Source organism: Tachypleus tridentatus, chromosome 4 (genome assembly GCF_004210375.1).
Source record: "Tachypleus tridentatus isolate NWPU-2018 chromosome 4, ASM421037v1, whole genome shotgun sequence".
NCBI lineage: Eukaryota > Metazoa > Arthropoda > Merostomata > Xiphosura > Limulidae > Tachypleus > Tachypleus tridentatus.
This window is the reverse complement of record NC_134828.1, coordinates 15,268,889-15,290,996: the sequence shown is the minus strand read 5'-3', so window position 1 is coordinate 15,290,996 and position 22,108 is coordinate 15,268,889. Positions and strand designations below refer to the sequence as shown.

Sequence of the window (22,108 nt, the reverse complement as noted above, 5' to 3'; positions counted from 1 at the left end):
GAACTTAGGTATTTCAGAATCCAAGAACAAGGTCAATGTGAGAATTACTGTCTATTCAAATTATAAACTCGATCAGAACCAATTAACAGTTGCCTAGTAGGCCTCCAGTTTGGATGTTTCTTAGTCAAACGTTTTCAACACATCTCTAGCCTTATACTAAATTTGGTTAAAACACAATGAACACATATACAGACACACGAGAATGGCAGTCATACCATAGCTTGACAACATCATTTTCTGGAATATTCCAAATATGCAAACTGACAAAACTATAACAAGATCAGTTTTCCATCTGCTTCACTTGTCATCATCCCCACTGGAAGAAATATCTTTTGTTATGGACAAATTAAGGGGAATTGACGTACATTGTCCAGCCATGTTGAGCCAACTTACGTTTATCGTTAAGTGTTGAACAACAGTAAAACACAGCTATACATAGGCTTATAAGATCAAAATTAAATCTCAGGTTATTTCATTCTGTAATTTAAAAACAAAGCACATAAGTGTGAGTATATGCAAAATTTGTTCCCCAAGGCCATGAATAAATGGTGTGTAACATTATTATCACGTAACACCAACCCTTTGAGACCATTAGAACAGCAGGAAAGTATTTTTGTCAAATAAAGTATAAATGGATTGTATTTCTCTATTCGACTTTTCAAATAAACCAATAGTTATAAAGATAAAAGTTTACTGGATTATTATAACACTGATATTAATATTTTTGTGACATAAAAACTTTTTGATTGTGTTATACACCAGAACTTTATATGGTATAGAAACAAGTTAAGTGGGTTTTGATCAAAGAATTCAAAGGTTTTGTTTTTTTTCCTCATAGGTTTAAGCGCCTTCCTCTTATGCCTACCAACATAAAGCATACCTAAACTGACAAAAATCAAACAGGTGTACTTATGATGTAGCTTCATCAGAGTTAGCAATATTCAGTGTCTCTTACTTTTAATGTAGCCTCATCAGAGTTAGCAATATTCGGTGTCTCTTGACCTTCATCGATAACTTCAGTCTTGGTTGTTATGAGTTCACTATCATTACCACTTCCTGACACAATGTCAGGTGCTGATTCATGGCCAATTTCAGACATCATTTCATCTTCAGATACAGCATCATGGCCCACATCAGATGCAGTTTCATGGCCTGTTTCTGATACAGATTCAGGGGTCGACTTGGAATTACTAAGTTTGAAGTGTGTACTGCAGTAAAGTTTACCTCCACTAGTTCTGTAATTTTCCAGCCTTGAAAAAGAGAAAAACACATACTATAGCAACACTAATTTACAGAGAGAGAGACCTACTATAGCAACACTACTTTACAGAGAGAGAGACCTACTATAGCAACACTAATTTACAGAGAGAGAGACCTACTATAGCAACACTAATTTACAGAGAGAGACACCTACTATAGCAACACTACTTTACAGAGAAAGACACCTACTATAGCAACACTACTTTACAGAGAGAGAGACCTACTATAGCAACACTAATTTACAGAGAGAGACACCTACTATAGCAACACTAATTTACAGAGAGAGACCTACTATAGCAACACTACTTTACAGAGAAAGACACCTACTATAGCAACACTACTTTACAGAGAGAGACACGTACTATAGCAACAGTAATTTACAGAGAGAAAGGCACCTACTATAGCAACACTAATTTACAGAGAGAAAGACACCTACTATAGCAACAGTAATTCACAGAGAGAAAGGCACCTACTATAGCAACACTGATTTACAGAGAGAAAGACACCTACTATAGCAACAGTAATTCACAGAGAGAAAGGCACCTACTATAGCAACACTGATTTACAGAGAGAAAGACACCTACTGTAGCAACACTAATTTAGAGAAAAAGACATCTAATATAGCAACGATAGTTTACAGAGAGAAAGACACATACTATAGCAACACTAATTTACAGAGAGAAAGACACCTACTATAGCAACACTAATTTACAGAGAGAAAGACACATACTATACCAACACTAATTTACAAAGAGAAAGACACGTACTATAGCAACACTAATTTACAGAGAGAAAGACACCTACCATAGCAACACTAATTTACAGAGAGAAAGACACCTACCATAGCAACACTAATTTACAGAGAGAAAGGCACCTACTATAGCAACACTAATTTACAGAGAAAAAGGCACCTACTATAGCAACACTAATTTACAGAGAGAAAGATACGTACTATAGCAACACTAATTTACAGAAAGACACCTAATATAGCAACGATAGTTTACAGAGAGAAAGACACCTACAATAGCAACACTAATTTACAGAAAAACACCTACTATAGCAACACGAATTTACAGAGAGAAAGACACATACTATAGCAACACTAATTTACAGAGAGAAAGGCACCTACTATAGCAACAGTAATTTACAGAGAGAAAGACACCTACCATAGCAACAGTAATTCACAGAGAGAAAGGCACCTACTATAGCAACATTGATTTACAGAGAGAAAGACACCTACTGTAGCAACACTAATTTAGAGAGAAAGACACCTAATATAGCAACGATAGTTTACAGAGAGAAAGACACCTACTAAACACTAGTTTACAGAAAGACACCTACTATAGCAACACGAATTTACAGAGAGAAAGACACCTACTATAGCAACACTAATTTACAGAGAGAAAGGCACCTACTATAGCAACACTAATTTACAGAGACAAAGACACGTACTATAGCAATGTGCAGAGAGAAAAAAACACATGCAACACTAATTTACAGAGACAAAGACACCTACTATAGCAACGCTAATTTACAGAGAGAAAGACACATACTATAGCAACACTAATTTACAGAGAGAAAGACACCTACTATAGCAACACTAATTTACAGAGAGAAAGACACATACTATAGCAACACTAATTTACAGAGAGAAAGACACCTACTATATCAACACTAGTTTACAGAAAGACACCTACTATAGCAACACTAATTTACACAGAAAAAGACACCTACTATAGCAACACTAATTTACAGAGAGAAAGACACCTACTATAGCAACACTAATTTACAGAGACACAGACACCTACTATAGCAACACTAATTTACAGAGACAAAGACACCTACTATCGCAACACTAATTTACAGAGACAAAGACACGTACTATAGCAACACTAATTTACAGAGACAAAGACACGTACTATAGCAACACTAATTTACAGAAAGACACCTACTATAGCAACACTAATTTACAGAGAGAAAGACACGTACTATAGCAACACTAATTTACAAAAGTAACAATAAGTATTATGAGCATACATTTGGAAAATAGACCCTTCCCCCCGAGAAAAAGACAGTTTAAAGTGTTATACGTTTATTTCTTCAAGTCACATTAAATTTGTTTCTCTGTAAAATTCTGATTGTAATAAATAAAGGGAATACCCAATTTTTTGACACAATTTAAATAAATGTTTAGACATAAAAATGTGTGTACTTTAGACATAAAATTGTACACTAACTAGGGATATTCTTCATATATGTAGAACAGTATTTTTCAAATATTACTATGAGACATCAAAACACAGAAAAACCTCTTTCTCATTGCTGTGCATAAAAACAACGTAACAAAAAAAACACTTGTGCAGAATCATAAATTTCTGTAAAACGATCGGTAAATTAAAGTAAAGATAATGATGTGTTTGTTTCCTAAAAAATACGCTGATCTGTACAAGACAAGTGGTACATCCTCGAATTCACAGGAATCGATACTCCGTTGTGATCCTTTAGTAACACCCTTCCAAAAACTAAATAAATATTCATAAAATTTATGTATTAAAAACACTGTATCATCAAAAAAATGTTTGTTTCACAAGTTCTAATATTGCAGATCTTTTCTATCACGATGGCTTTTCAAAGCGAAGGACATTCTAGCTTCACGTAAAATAATTGTTCTGTTCACCCTTAAGTCAAATTCCAATCCTATGCCATCATTTTATCCACTCCTGTAATCAGTACTACTTCTATTAACTTGTTGACTGCCAAGTATTTCAGCTGCTACAATACAACTCCAATACTTCTTCATTTTGTAACATTTTTTGTGACGCCATTTTGGATCGAAAGTGAAACAATTTGTAAGTAGGTCAAATGCATGTATGGTGCTGACATCTAGCGTTGAAGTTAGGTGTTATTGAGTACGAATTAACTCGTCCGTGCCACTGTGTTACCGATCGGCTTGGACGAGTTATCTCGTCTACGGCACTGAACAGGTTAATATTAGTGTTGTGAAAAGATAAATTGATTTTTTGAAAAATAAAACGTTTTAATATTTAGGGTCAACTTGAAAGCTCCTACACAAACAATCAAATTGAAATATCACTCACAAATTGTACTGTTTAATGAAATTCATTTCCTATAAACTGTTATTTACTGTACATTTTTAAACAATTATGTTACTTATTGTGACTGGTTAACTATCCTCATTTTTCTCCACTAAAATTCAGAGAGTGTCTTGTATATGAAACTCAATATGTATAGGAAAACTATCTTTTGCTTTCAATTAAGTTGGCCATATTTGAACTAGTTCCAAATTTTGTAAAAGATTGTAGCAGTGGAGTCAGTTCTACAAAGATATTGCATTGAAAATAATTCAGTTTTATCTCGACTTGAATATCCAATTATTTTCAACAATGTAAGTCATGTAATTAATTCATTTCAACACACAGCAGAATATAACATGCTCTAAGCATAGTGTACAACTGATAGCAAAGCTTTGTTAAGTGAATTATTTCCTTCTGGTTTCCTATCTATCTCTGTAACTTGTTCCTGACCTCTTTTCATCAGAGCTAGCCTCCTAACTTGATGACCAAGCCTGTCTATCTCTGTAACTTGTTCCTGACCTCTTTTCATCAGAGCTAGCCTCCTAACTTGATGACCAAGCCTATCTATCTCTGTAACTTGTTCCTGACCTCTTTTCATCAGAGCTAGCCTCCTAACTTGATGACCAAGCCTATCTATCTCTGTAACTTGTTCCTGACCTCTTTTCATCAGAGCTAGCCTCTAACTTGATGACCAAGCCTATCTATCTCTCTAACTTGTTCCTGACCTCTTTTCATCAAAGCTAGTCTCCTAACTTGATGACCAAGCCTATCTATCTCTGTAACTTGTTCCTGACCTCTTTTCATCAGAGCTAGCCTCCTAACTTGATGACCAAGCCTATCTATCTCTGTAACTTGTTCCTGACCTCTTTTCATCAGAGCTAGCCTCTTAACTTGATGACCAAGCCTGTCTATCTCTGTAACTTGTTCTTGGCTTCTTTTCATCAAAGCTAGCCTCTTAACTTGATGACCAAGCCTATCTATCTCTCTAACTTGTTCCTGACCTCTTTTCATCAGAGCTAGCCTCTTAACTTGATGACCAAGCCTATCTATCTCTGTAACTTGTTCCTGACCTCTTTTCATTAGAGCTAGCCTCCTAACTTGATGACCAAGCCTATCTATCTCTCTAACTTGTTCCTGACCTCTTTTCATCAAAGCTAGTCTCCTAACTTGATGACCAAGCCTATCTATCTCTGTAACTTGTTCCTGACCTCTTTTCATCAGAGCTAGCCTCTTAACTTGATGACCAAGCCTGTCTATCTCTCTAACTTGTTCCTGACCTCTTTTCATCAAAGCTAGTCTCCTAACTTGATGACCAAGCCTATCTATCTCTGTAACTTGTTCCTGACCTCTTTTCATCAGAGCTAGCCTCTTAACTTGATGACCAAGCCTATCTATCTCTCTAACTTGTTCCTGACCTCTTTTCATCAAAGCTAGCCTCTTAACTTGGTGACCAAGCCTATCTATCTCTCTAACTTGTTCCTGACCTCTTTTCATCAAAGCTAGTCTCCTAACTTGATGACCAAGCCTGTCTATCTCTGCAAGTTGTTCTTGGCTTCTTTTCATCAAAGCTAGCCTCTTAACTTGATGACCAAGCCTGTCTATCTCTCTAACTTGTTCCTGACCTCTTTTCATCAAAGCTAGTCTCCTAACTTGATGACCAAGCCTATCTATCTCTGTAACTTGTTCCTGACCTCTTTTCATCAGAGCTAGCCTCCTAACTTGATGACCAAGCCTGTCTATCTCTCTAACTTGTTCCTGACCTCTTTTCATCAAAGCTAGTCTCCTAACTTGATGACCAAGCCTATCTATCTCTGTAACTTGTTCCTGACCTCTTTTCATCAGAGCTAGCCTCCTAACTTGATGACCAAGCCTGTCTATCTCTGCAAGTTGTTCTTGGCTTCTTTTCATCAAAGCTAGCCTCTTAACTTGATGACCAAGCCTGTCTATCTCTCTAACTTGTTCCTGACCTCCTTTCATCAAAGCTAGTCTCCTAACTTGATGACCAAGCCTATCTATCTCTGTAACTTGTTCCTGACCTCTTTTCATCAGAGCTAGCCTCCTAACTTGATGACCAAGCCTATCTATCTCTCTAACTTGTTCCTGACCTCTTTTCATCAAAGCTAGTCTCCTAACTTGATGACCAAGCCTATCTATCTCTGTAACTTGTTCCTGACCTCTTTTCATCAGAGCTAGCCTCTTAACTTGATGACCAAGCCTATCTATCTCTGTAACTTGTTCCTGACCTCTTTTCATCAGAGCTAGCCTCCTAACTTGATGACCAAGCCTATCTATCTCTCTAACTTGTTCCTGACCTCTTTTCATCAAAGCTAGTCTTCTAACTTGATGACCAAGCCTATCTATCTCTCTAACTTGTTCCTGACCTCTTTTCATCAGAGCTAGCCTCCTAACTTGATGACCAAGCCTATCTATCTCTCTAACTTGTTCCTGACCTCTTTTCATCAAAGCTAGTCTCCTGACTTGATGACCAAGCCTATCTATCTCTGTAACTTGTTCCTGACCTCTTTTCATCAGAGCTAGCCTCTTAACTTGGTGACCAAGCCTGTCTATCTCTGTAACTTGTTCTTGGCTTCTTTTCATCAGAGCTAGCCTCTTAACTTGGTGACCAAGCCTGTCTATCTCTCTAACTTGTTCCTGACCTCTTTTCATCAAAGCTAGTCTCCTAACTTGATGACCAAGCCTATCTATCTCTCTAACTTGTTCCTGACCTCTTTTCATCAAAGCTAGTCTCCTAACTTGATGACCAAGCCTGTCTATCTCTGTAACTTGTTCCTGACCTCTTTTCATCAAAGCTAGTCTCCTAACTTGATGACCAAGCCTATCTATCTCTCTAACTTGTTCCTGACCTCTTTTCATCAAAGCTAGCCTCTTAACTTGGTGACCAAGCCTGTCTATCTCTGTAACTTGTTCCTGACCTCTTTTCATCAAAGCTAGCCTCCTAACTTGGTGACCAAGCCTGTCTATCTCTGCAAGTTGTTCCTAAAGTTTCATTTCATTTCTCAAAGCTTCAGACTTTTTTTCCATGTTAAGTCAGTTTTTCATTGTGCAGTTTTTGGACTCATAAATTTTGATGTTTCAATCACTTCGTACTCAAACTGAAGTAATGATATACTTGTGTCGCTTACAAAGACTGAGTTATTACAAGATTCCTTCAGTCACAGAACAGTTCATATCATACACTTTGATTGTCCAGCAGGTAAACTCACTTTTACTCTGAAATATCACAATGATTCTCCTCTTGGAAGATTCACTTTTAAGCCCTGCATTAACCTCCTTTTACCAGAATTTTAGAAGTTCTACTTTAAAAAAAAAAGTGATTTATTTGATAATAATAAATATACATTATTAAAAACGAAAGAAGTACTTCTCCATTATTTAAAAGATTTTGAAAAACATGTCGTAAAATAAGGTCCTATTATCTTTTTCATTTCAGTGAGGTCTTATTTTAAAATGTTTTTCTTTTGATACAATATTAAGCTATTGTTGCCATATTTCTTAAAATATGTAGACACATGCACTAAATAAGAGAGACTCATTTGTAACAAAACTTTATCAAGAACTTTTCCTGGTGATCTCAGAAAACCGTGTGAAGTTTTATCCGAATTAGACGTAAACTGGGGAGGAGTTTTGTGGACAGAGGGACATCAGCATCCTGTTCGTATATATACAGAGATTGAAGCAATATTATATGGCTACCAAACTTACAATTACAGATACACTGGCTTAATTTAGTTAAGATACAAATAGAAACTCTCCTGTCCCACTTAAATATTTTGTGAGTAGAACAGCAGAGTTTCTGATATTAGTCATTAGAAAAAAATTTTCAAGTTAGATTTTCACACAAAATAAACAGACGTAACCACTAATTTATTAGTAAGTTGTTGAGAATGTTGGACACTTCATACCTCAACATGGTGTTACAATATGTGCAGCGAAAACAGTTACGGTGGAATTTAACTCCACTAGCCTCCATCTTTTCCACAGGGTATAATCGCTTCCCACAAACATCACAATCTTCTCCCGAGGGCGATTGTAAGTCCTAAAGTCAAACATCAGTAATTTTATTAAACTTCTCTAAAAACAATGAATGGCTGATAAAAGAACTGTAATATGTGTTACAACCAAAACTTCTCATTAAACAACAAAAGTAATATTTTTTACAGAGAAATAGGAGTCTTCCATAGTTAAATATCCTTTCAGAACATTACTTTTATTGCTTTAGGTTAATCTATTTAGAAACAATATCAAATACATATATATAGTTCTTTCTAATAGCTAACTATACCTATAATGGAACTTTTTGTTTTCTTTTCTAATAATTCACAATAAATATTCTATGTAGGCTAAAAAATAACCTTCACATGTATAATCTATATAAAAATGAATGTACATATCCACAGAGGGAGAAAAATATACTACAAAACTCACAAGGTAAGTTGTCATAAAATACACGTTATACAAAACTCACAAGGTAAGTTGTCATAAAATACACGTTATACAAAACTCACTAGGTAAGTTGTCATAAAATACACGTTATACAAAACTCACTAGGTAAGTTGTCATAAAATACACGTTATACAAAACTCACAAGGTAAGTTGTCATAAAATACACGTTATACAAAACTCACTAGGTAAGTTGTCATAAAATACACACTATACAAAACTCACTAGGTAAATTGTCATAAAATACACGTTATACAAAACTCACTGGGTAAGTTGTCATAAAATACACGTTATACAAAACTCACAAGGTAAGTTGTCATAAAATACACGTTATACAAAACTCACTAGGTAAGTTGTCATAAAATACACGTTATACAAAACTCACAAGGTAAGTTGTCATAAAATACACGTTATACAAAACTCACAAGGTAAGTTGTCATAAAATACACGTTATACAAAACTCACTAGGTAAGTTGTCATAAAATACACACTATACAAAACTCACTAGGTAAGTTGTCATAAAATACACGTTATACAAAACTCACTAGGTAAGTTGTCATAAAATACACGTTATACAAAACTCACAAGGTAAGTTGTCATAAAATACACGTTATACAAAACTCACTAGGTAAGTTGTCATAAAATACACACTATACAAAACTCACTAGGTAAGTTGTCATAAAATACACGTTATACAAAACTCACAAGATAAGTTGTCATAAAATACACGTTATACAAAACTCACTAGGTAAGTTGTCATAAAATACACGTTATACAAAACTCACTAGGTAAGTTGTCATAAAATACACGTTATACAAAACTCACTAGGTACGTTGTCATAAAATACAAGTTATACAAAACTCACAAGGTAAGTTGTCATAAAATACACGTTATACAAAACTCGCCAGGTAAGTTGTCATAAAATACACGTTATACAAAACTCACTAGGTAAGTTGTCATAAAATACACGTTATACAAAACTCACTAGGTAAGTTGTCATAAAATACACGTTATACAAAACTCACAAGGTAATTTGTCATAAAATACACGTTATACAAAACTCACAAGGTAATTTGTCATAAAATACACACTATACAAAACTCACTAGGTAAGTTGTCATAAAATACACGTTATACAAAACTCACTAGGTAAGTTGTCATAAAATACACGTTATACAAAACTCACTAGATAAGTTGTCATAAAATACACGCTATACAAAACTCACTAGGTAAGTTGTCATAAAATACACACTATACAAAACTCACCAGGTAAGTTGTCATAAAATACATTCTATACAAAACTCACTAGGTAAGTTGTCATAAAATACACGCTATACAAAACTCACAAGGTAAGTTGTCATAAAATACACACTATACAAAACTCACTAGGTAAGTTGTCATAAAATACACGTTATACAAAACTCACTAGGTAAGTTGTCATAAAATACACGTTATACAAAACTCACAAGGTAAGTTGTCATAAAATACACGTTATACAAAACTCACTAGGTAAGTTGTCATAAAATACACGTTATACAAAACTCACTAGGTAAGTTGTCATAAAATACACGCTATACAAAACTCACAAGGTAAGTTGTCATAAAATACACACTATACAAAACTCACTAGGTAAGTTGTCATAAAATACACGTTATACAAAACTCACTAGGTAAGTTGTCATAAAATACACACTATACAAAACTCACAAGGTAAGTTGTCATAAAATACACATTATACAAAACTCACTAGGTAAGTTGTCATAAAATACACGCTATACAAAACTCACAAGGTAAGTTGTCATAAAATACACACTATACAAAACTCACTAGGTAAGTTGTCATAAAATACACGTTATACAAAACTCACAACGTAAGTTGTCATAAAATACACGTTATACAAAACTCACTAGGTAAGTTCTCATAAAATACACGTTATACAAAACTCACTAGGTAAGTTGTCATAAAATACACGTTATACAAAATTCACTAGGTAAGTTGTCATAAAATACACGTTATACAAAACTCACTAGGTAAGTTGTCATAAAATACACGTTATACAAAACTCACTAGGTAAGTTGTCATAAAATACGCGTTATACAAAACTCACAAGGTAAGTTGTCATAAAATACACGTTATACAAAACTCACTAGGTAAGTTGTCATAAAATACACGTTATACAAAACTCACTAGGTAAGTTGTCATAAAATACACGTTATACAAAACTCACTAGGTAAGTTGTCATAAAATACACGTTATACAAAACTCACTAGGTAAGTTGTCATAAAATACACGTTATACAAAACTCACAAGGTAAGTTGTCATAAAATACACACTATACAAAACTCACAAGGTAAGTTGTCATAAAATACACGTTATACAAAACTCACTAGGTAAGTTGTCATAAAATACACGTTATACAAAACTCACTAGATAAGTTGTCATAAAATACACGCTATACAAAACTCACTAGGTAAGTTGTCATAAAATACACACTATACAAAACTCACCAGGTAAGTTGTCATAAAATACATTCTATACAAAACTCACTACGTAAGTTGTCATAAAATACACGTTATACAAAACTCACTAGGTAAGTTGTCATAAAATACACACTATACAAAACTCACTAGGTAAGTTGTCATAAAATACACGTTATACAAAACTCACTAGGTAAGTTGTCATAAAATACACGTTATACAAAACTCACAAGGTAAGTTGTCATAAAATACACGTTATACAAAACTCACTAGGTAAGTTGTCATAAAATACACGTTATACAAAACTCACTAGGTAAGTTGTCATAAAATACACGCTATACAAAACTCACAAGGTAAGTTGTCATAAAATACACACTATACAAAACTCACTAGGTAAGTTGTCATAAAATACACGTTATACAAAACTCACTAGGTAAGTTGTCATAAAATACACACTATACAAAACTCACAAGGTAAGTTGTCATAAAATACACATTATACAAAACTCACTAGGTAAGTTGTCATAAAATACACGCTATACAAAACTCACAAGGTAAGTTGTCATAAAATACACACTATACAAAACTCACTAGGTAAGTTGTCATAAAATACACGTTATACAAAACTCACAACGTAAGTTGTCATAAAATACACGTTATATAAAACTCACTAGGTAAGTTGTCATAAAATACACGTTATACAAAACTCACTAGGTAAGTTGTCATAAAATACACGTTATACAAAACTCACAAGGTAATTTGTCATAAAATACACGTTATACAAAACTCACAAGGTAATTTGTCATAAAATACACACTATACAAAACTCACTAGGTAAGTTGTCATAAAATACACGTTATACAAAACTCACTAGGTAAGTTGTCATAAAATACACGTTATACAAAACTCACTAGATAAGTTGTCATAAAATACACGCTATACAAAACTCACTAGGTAAGTTGTCATAAAATACACACTATACAAAACTCACCAGGTAAGTTGTCATAAAATACGTTCTATACAAAACTCACTACGTAAGTTGTCATAAAATACACGTTATACAAAACTCACTAGGTAAGTTGTCATAAAATACACACTATACAAAACTCACTAGGTAAGTTGTCATAAAATACACGTTATACAAAACTCACTAGGTAAGTTGTCATAAAATACACACTATACAAAACTCACAAGGTAAGTTGTCATAAAATACACATTATACAAAACTCACTAGGTAAGTTGTCATAAAATACACGCTATACAAAACTCACAAGGTAAGTTGTCATAAAATACACACTATACAAAACTCACTAGGTAAGTTGTCATAAAATACACGTTATACAAAACTCACAACGTAAGTTGTCATAAAATACACGTTATACAAAACTCACTAGGTAAGTTCTCATAAAATACACGTTATACAAAACTCACTAGGTAAGTTGTCATAAAATACACGTTATACAAAACTCACTAGGTAAGTTGTCATAAAATACACGTTATACAAAACTCACTAGGTAAGTTGTCATAAAATACGCGTTATACAAAACTCACAAGGTAAGTTGTCATAAAATACACGTTATACAAAACTCACTAGGTAAGTTGTCATAAAATACACGTTATACAAAACTCACTAGGTAAGTTGTCATAAAATACACGTTATACAAAACTCACTAGGTAAGTTGTCATAAAATACACGTTATACAAAACTCACTAGGTAAGTTGTCATAAAATACACGCTATACAAAACTCACTAGGTAAGTTGTCATAAAATACACACTATACAAAACTCACCAGGTAAGTTGTCATAAAATACATTCTATACAAAACTCACTACGTAAGTTGTCATAAAATACACGTTATACAAAACTCACTAGGTAAGTTGTCATAAAATACACGTTATACAAAACTCACTAGGTAAGTTGTCATAAAATACACACTATACAAAACTCACCAGGTAAGTTGTCATAAAATACATTCTATACAAAACTCACTACGTAAGTTGTCATAAAATACACGTTATACAAAACTCACTAGGTAAGTTGTCATAAAATACACACTATACAAAACTCACAAGGTAAGTTGTCATAAAATACACGTTATACAAAACTCACTAGGTAAGTTGTCATAAAATACACGTTATACAAAACTCACAAGGTAAGTTGTCATAAAATACACGTTATACAAAACTCACTAGGTAAGTTGTCATAAAATACACACTATACAAAACTCACTAGGTAAGTTGTCATAAAATACACACTATACAAAACTCACAAGGTAAGTTGTCATAAAATACACGTTATACAAAACTCACTAGGTAAGTTGTCATAAAATACACGTTATACAAAACTCACTAGGTAAGTTGTCATAAAATACACACTATACAAAACTCACAAGGTAAGTTGTCATAAAATACACGTTATACAAAACTCACTAGGTAAGTTGTCATAAAATACACGTTATACAAAACTCACTAGGTAAGTTGTCATTGTACTTGTTATCACTCAAAATATCTGATATTTGTTTTATTTTTACACAAAATTTCTTAAAAGTTACATTAAAACAAAATCTACTCTAAGTTACCAATAAAATCATGTACTTAATTCATTCTAAAATTCAATATATAAATAACTTCACTGTATTGTGATACATCAAACAATCTTCAAAAACGTTTAAAACCAATGATAAACATATCCAAACTGTACGGTCTTACTATGTTAACACTACCACAAAACATATCCAAACTGTATGGTCTTCCAATGTTAAAACTACCACAAAACATATCCAAACTGTACGGTCTTACAATGTTAAAACTACCACAAAACATATCCAAACTGTATGGTCTTTCAATGTTAAAACTACCACAAAACATATCCAAACTGTATGGTCTTTCAATGTTAAAACTACCACAAAATATATCCAAACTGTATGGTCTTCCAATGTTAAAACTAGTGCAAAACATATCCAAACTGTCCTGTCTTTCATGTGCTAAAACTACCATAAAACTTATCCATGTTGTCCAGCCTTTCAATTTTAAAATTATTTTAAATTTATCCAATCTGTCCTCTCTTTCAATACTAAAACTACCATAAAAGTTATCCAATCAGTCCTGTCTTCCAATACTGAAACTACCATAAAGCTTATCCAAACTGTTCTGTCTTTCAGTTTTAAGTCTTTAAAACTTATCCAACTTTTCTTGTCTTACAATTTTAAAAAGAATCTTTTAAGTGCATCTAACCTGTCCTGTGTCCCAGTATAAAAATTGGTTAATCAAACTAAGAAGTCTTCCTATAAATTACTATTTTACTGACAAAACTGTCTAAGTTTTCACATAGTTACTCCTATCTTTATGAAACTGTTAAGTATTCCATTTAATCACTACTATACTAACAAAACACGCTGACTTGTTTACCTAGAACAACAGGGTTAGACCCATTGTTATTACCCGAATAATATAGTATACGGTAAACATTATGCATCTCTCTATTACACTAATATAAAAATTTCTCGTGATCTACTGTATCAATGAAAGAAAGAAATAGTGAAGTAAACCAGTGAACTGTTTTATTGAAAAATAAGAAATTACTAAACAGTGTGTGCACAGTAAAATTCAATTTCCATCTAAAAAGAAACCTTTCATGTCAGAAAATAAAAGTTAAATTACCATTACTAACACAACAAGAGATGGTTTACTGAAACAGTCTTCTATAGATGTGATTAAAACAGCTCACAATTTATCCTCAACTGCAAACACAAATATAAACAACAATTAATTAAGCTTACACAAGCTTTGAACAGTTGTTAACTGACAATCCACTAGTACAGCATCTCCGGTAAGGACAGTCACCACATGAGCACATGGATCGATATAAGTATTAGGGCTTGACTTTAATAAAACACAAAACTTTTAACCCTCAAATTACACAACTGGTTTTATTTATCAACATCACTGGTGATGTTCACATGTTGAATCCTACCAAATAATTTTCTTTTTCCAAAACAAATTGGAATAAATCAATTATTTCCTGAATAAGATGCTTAAAAGGCTTCAAAATTACTTGCAACATTTCTGTTTACATTTCTTTGTATGATCCACGTTATTTGGGACCTTGTAAATAAGTAGGTCCTGGATTCCCGAACAACTGAGTGTATAAACAGCTTGGAAAAATGTGTTTACAAAAACCCAATGATATTCATGTGGACTACACACTGGTAATTTTACGATTAATTTTATTTATTTTTTTTATTAGAGATAACAGCTTCTACCAAAGTTAGCATTATTAAAAAGGATTACTTCCCATTAATTATGTGATTAGAAATAAGATGCTTTTTTTTTTCAATTTCATAGTAATGAAAGAATTTGAAACATTTAGTTTTTTTAGTTAATTTATTACATCATATTAATTAATATGTGTGCTCTTTGATTTTTTGTATTATTCACATACAAAGTAAAAAAATGAACATCTTTTACAAACAGTGTCAGCAAATCAAATCTGTAGAAGGTGAAGTCCAAACAGACAAAATAGAAAACTGTTAATATGATTTAGAGCAGCAACCCTTTATGGTACGGGCCTGGCATTGCCAAGCGCATAAGGCGCTCGACTCGTAATCCGAGGGTCGCAGGTTTGAGCCCATGTCACGCCAAACATGCTCACCCTCCTAGCACTGGGGGCGTTATAATGTGACGGTCAATCCCACTATTCATTGGTAAAAGAGTAGCCCAAGAGTTGGCAGTGGGTGGTGATGACTAGCTGCCTTCCCTCTAGTCTTACACTGCTAAATTAGGGACGGCTAGCACAGATAGCCCTCGAGTAGCTTTGTGCGAAATTCCAAGACAAACAAACAAACAAACCTTTATGGTACCTCCAGTTGGATCTTGGAACAAGTGGCATACTTCTGATGCATATAATTTGTTTAAATCAAAGTTGAAAGTGATTTATATTAATAAAAATGTCAATCAAAAGAAATAGTCCATGAATGATACAAGAATACATGAACAGTGAGTCCAGGCTTGTGGAATATATAAGTAACCCTTCCAGACTATCATCCAATTCAGAGATGTGGAACTTGTTTTATTTTTGATCTTTTTTCATGGCTTTTGTAAAACCCTAGATAAGTACCTTCAGGGGCTGCACACCACAGTATGGGTACCACTTATAAAGAAAATTTGTTGAAATGGTTTAAAACTAATGGAAACTTTAAAGAGTATTTGGAGATAAGTTTTTCTCAAAAAATCTTTAAACTTAAAACTAAAAAATAAAGATAATATATATATATATAGGTTATAAATGTTTTTATGTAATTAAGAAGTTATGAGTAGCTGAAATGATAGAAAATCTTTCAATGGAAAAAAAATCACTTTATTTCTGAAATGAGCTACAACTGATTTCAATAAACAACAATTTATATATGAAATTATATATGAATTATTAATAGTTTCGATTTATAACTAAACACAAGGTTTTACATCACCAAACACGTTTCAAACTGTCACCTAATAGTTATAATGGTTTTGTAATGTTTGGATATAAAGTGACACAGATTCAACCTCAGAACCAAACATTGGAAAAATAAAATAAAAAAAAATTCAGTTTCATTACCATTAATTTATATATAGGATTGAATGAATTTTTGTTTTGTTTTTCAGATTTGGTATTTGAATCCTTAATGTAACCTGTATTAGAAAATACATGCTAGTTAGTATATAATAAAAAACAAACAATATAATTTATACATTCACGTACGACTTGAGTCCACCTTGCGTCTTAAAACCAGAAAAAAATGTCATAACTGCTACAATAAAAAGCTTTACAAACATAAGTGACAATAAGTTGTTTATTAAAATTATATGAAACGTTTTTTCATTACTTATATAACATATAACAGCAATAAGTAACTCCCTATGTTACGTATCTATGCAAAGCGATTTTATCATAAGTACCTTAATACCATAAATAACAATTTAAACTGTCAATTAATTCAGTTAGCATCTTTAATTGATGATATGTACATTCAACATTATAGAACTAACAAAAAATTGTAATAAAATTTAAGTATTTATTGCATCTATCCAATCCCTGGACTTTCAAATATAAATATTTAAAAACTGTCACTTGAGTGCATACAGAAATTCATATTTCTCATAACAGATTTTGTATTAAAAAGTTAAATCATAAAAGTGTAACAAGAATGTGTGTATATATATATATATATATATATATAAGCAAAAATATACACTTTTCTGTCCTATAAAAAAAATCCACAACACATTCAGCCGAACGGAACATATTGCAAAAATTTTGAGTAACTTCTTCCAATATTCCTCATCTATGTGTTTTCCCTTTAATAAAGTACAATTCCTCAGTCACCCAGAATAAGATAGTTTACATTTAACAAGCAGAAATCCAGTAAGAAGCTTATGTCTATGAAGCAAGCATCCAGTGAGAAGCTCAGGTCTAAGAACATCACAGAAGGCATAACGCACATAACCAAGGCAGAAATAATTTAGAAGAAATATTGATGATACGTTTTATTGGACGATACTTGACTTAAGCCACTACAAAAATATATCTTCATTGAGTTTCTTTCCTCCATCTGCAGACTTCACTTTGTCATCAGACCAAGCACCAGCTGGGAATTCAGGATCTTGACGAATGAGCTCACTGAAGAAGAACGTAATCACGTCAGATCTTCACAAGAAAGCCTGTACTTCTTTTGGATAACAAAGCATGCAACAGGTTTCACATCACTGTACTTGTTAACTGGTTAGTATCTCACACCACCCAACATGACTGGTGATTTGTAGGATGCAGAACTCTTGGTTAATTTCAGATTAGAAAGTTAATCCAACATCGTCAATTACTTCAGCATGCTCCCACATAAGTGGGGTAAGAACAAATTGATGGGGGATTTTTGTCCAGTACAACCACAGGGGGATCTAATGTGCCACACACACAAATATATATCTTTATTATTGAGATTCACAGAAGCAGGACTATTTGTACTTTGGTTTCATAACTGAGACTCAGCTGGTTATCTGCATGCCACAATAGAATATTTGACTTTTTTTTAAATTAAAAACTACACGTTCATCATAATACAAATGTTCTAGATATTCTGTCATGCATGGCTTCACAAAGTTGTTATAGCAACCACAGTGGTTAGGCTACCACATTAATTTATTTATCAATTGTATACGTACACGGTGACACACCCAGTTATCACAGAGACTATATACGTACACGGTGACACACCCAGTTATCACAGGAACTATATATGTACATGGTGACACACCCAGTGATTACAAGGAACTATATACGTACATGGTGACACACCAAGTTATCACAGGAGCTATATACCTACACGGTGACACACCCAGTTATCACAGGAGCTATATACCTACACGGTGACACACCCAGTTATCACAGGAGCTATATACCTACACGGTGACACACCCAGTTATCACTAGGAATTATATATGTACATGGTGACACACCCAGTGATCACAAGGAACTATATACGTACATGGTGACACACCCAGTTATCACAGGAGCTATATACCTACACGGTGACACACCCAGTTATCACAGGAGCTATATACCTACGGTGACACACCCAGTTATCACAGGAGCTATATACCTACACGGTGACACACCCATTTATCACAGGAGCTATATACCTACACGGTGACACACCCAGTTATCACAGGAGCTATATACCTACACGGTGACACACCCAGTTATCACAGGAGCTATATACCTACACGGTGACACACCCAGTTATCACTAGGAATTATATATGTACATGGTGACACACCCAGTGATCACAAGGAACTATATACATACATGGTGACACACCCAGTTATCATAGGAGCTATATACCTGCACGGTGACACACCCAGTTATCACAGGAGCTATATACCTACACGGTGACACACCCAGTTATCACTAGAAACTATATATGTACATGGTGACACACCCAGTTATCACTAGGAATTATATATGTACATGCCAACACACCCAGTTATCACTAGGAACTATATATGTACATGGTGACACACCCAGTGCTCACTAGGAACAATATATGTACATGGTGACACACCCAGTTATCACAGGGACTATATACGTACACGGTGACACACCCAGTTATCACTAGAAACTATATATGTACATGGTGAAACACCCAGTTATCACTAGAAACTATATATGTACATGGTGAAACACCCAGTGATCACAAGGAACTATATACGTACATGGTGACACACCCAGTTATCACAGGAGCTATATACCTACATGGTGACACACCCAGTTATCACAGGAGCTATATACCTACATGGTGACACACCCAGTTATCACTAGAAACTATATATGTACATGTTGACACACCCAGTGCTCACTAGGAACTATATATGTGCATAGTGACACACCCAGTTATCACTAGGAACTAAATATGTACATGGTGACACACCCAGTGCTCACTAGGAACTATATATGTACATGGTGGCACACCCAGTTATCACAGGGACTATATATGTGCATAGTGACACACCCAGTTATCACTAGGAACTAAATATGTACATGGTGACACACCCAGTGCTCACTAGGAACTATATATGTACATGGTGGCATACCCAGTGACCACAAGAAATTGTGTATGTACAAGATGAAACACCCAGTTTTCATAAGGTGCTATTATAGGGACATATCCAGTGCTCAGTGCTGGCCAAAATCGTAAGGCCAATGAACATAAAGAAAAAATATGCATTTTGCATTGTTAGACTCGACCACTTATTTGAGTAGAGCTTCGAAAGATGAAAATAAGAAAAGGGAAAATAAAAATAAAAAACTTTTTAGCATTTATTAGAGAAAATGTGAACACTATGAAATTAGCCTAAATACTAGCTGGTCAAAAGTGTAAGACCATACCAAAAAGAAGTCCTAAACAGGGTAGGAAATGCCCAACAAGAGGTCTCAGTAGTGAGTTGCATGGCCGTCATTGTGAATAACTTCAAACATTCGCTTTGGCATGGTCGATATAAGCGTTTGCAGAAGGCTGGCTGGAATGTTATTCCAAGTGGCGAAGATGGCTTCACAAAGATCATGCACTGTTTGGAACTGACGTCCATTTCTATAGACTTCCCTTGCCATCCACCCCCAAACATTTTCAATAGGGTTAAGTTTCATCCAAAATAATCATGTTATTCACCATGAAAAAGTCCTTTGTCCTGTGGGCATTGTGGATTGCAGCATTGTCCTGCTGAAAGATCCAGTCATTTCCACACAAGCGAGGGCCTTCAATTAATAAGGATGCTCTCTCCAACATGCCAAAGTAGCCAGCTGCTGTTTGACACCCCTGTATAACCTGAAGCTCCATTGTTCCATGGAAGGAGAAAGCACCCTAGATCATGATGGAATCTCCTCCATTGTGTCGTGTAAAAAATGTCTCCGGTGGGATATCCTTATCACGCCAGTAACATTGGATGCCATCTGAATCATCCAGGGGAAATTTTTCTCATCAGAAAACAAAACCTTCATCCACTTTTCTACATCCCATGTTTGATGCTTCTCAGCAATGTTTAACTGAACTGTTTTGTGGTGTAGAAGGAGACGTGACCTTTCAAGACGCTTACGGTTTTTGAAGCCTTTCTCCTGTAGATGCCATCTTATTGTTCTTGAGCTGCATTCTGCATCCGTGAGGACCTTAATCTGATTCGGCAATCAACTGGTGTCTTGCTGGACAACCCATCGAATCGTCCTGCTCAATGACCACGAAATTTTCTTGGGCTAACCACTTGAAATCCTCCTTCCGTATTCTTCAGGGTATTTTAAGAAATTTGCAACAGCAGTTTTATTGTGTCTAATCTCACCAGCGGTGGCACGTTGGGAGAGATCTTGCTTTTGCAGCTCAACAATTCTGCCATGTTCAAACTCTGTCAACTTTTTAGCCTTTGCCATGTTTATACCCAATGTAACACAGGAGATGTAAGTGGGAGATGTTGACAATGCTAATGCTTGAACACAAATGACTAATTTTCGTTACATGTTTACCGATTAACGCTTTGTTTCAGTATGGTCTTAAACTTTTGACCAGCTAGTATTTAGGCTAATTTCATAGTGTTCACATTTTCCCTATTAAATGCTATAAAAGTTTTTTATTTTTATTTTCCCTTTTCTTATTTTCGTCTTTTAAAGCTCTACTCAAATAAGTGGTTGAGTCTAACAATGCAAAATGCATATTTATTCTTTATGTTCATTGGCCTTAATATTTTAGCCAGAGGTGTATGTACATGGCAACATGTCCAGTGCTCACAAGGAACTTTATACATATATAGGCACATACTCAGTAATCCAAGATAAATTTTTAAAAAATTAAATATTTCCTGTTAAACAACTAAAATCTCCTGTGAGGTAAATATACATATCAGTATTGGGTTATTCACCTGTGTTCCAAAACTAAGAAATCTACCAATGATGAGCACATGGAAACTTAAGGAGCAAACAGTGTCTTAGTTTTAAATCAAACAGAGATAAAAACTCAAAAAGTAATTCTGACTAATTTACTTTGTTTTTAATTTGTTTAGCAACTGCTGTTCCCAAAAGACAGAAACACACTAAAAAACTGATATTCTGGGGACACGTGTACGGATCTATTGAGAGTTGGAGAGAATCCAGATAAGCAGTTAACATGTACTAATTACTTATGGCTGTTCTGCAGTATCAGTGATTGAGTCGAACTTTAACTTTTACAGTTTTATGTTTTAATCAACGTGACTGCACATTTATCATTTGAAAATCCATTTTAACTCTACACTATTCTTTCTCT

At 34.2% G+C, this 22,108-nt stretch overlaps 1 protein-coding gene across 1 annotated transcript in view; it reads right to left on the bottom strand.

Annotated features, from left to right (window-relative positions):
- Positions 1-22,108, bottom strand: part of LOC143248611 (uncharacterized) — a 73,459-nt gene that overhangs the window by 4,195 nt on the left and 47,156 nt on the right. Inside the window, exons 18-19 of the mRNA XM_076497114.1 lie at positions 8,279-8,412; positions 956-1,250 (exon numbers count right to left, since the gene is read on the bottom strand). Coding sequence (XP_076353229.1) covers positions 956-1,250; positions 8,279-8,412 — 429 coding nt within the window. The remainder of the gene's footprint in view (positions 1-955; positions 1,251-8,278; positions 8,413-22,108) is intronic.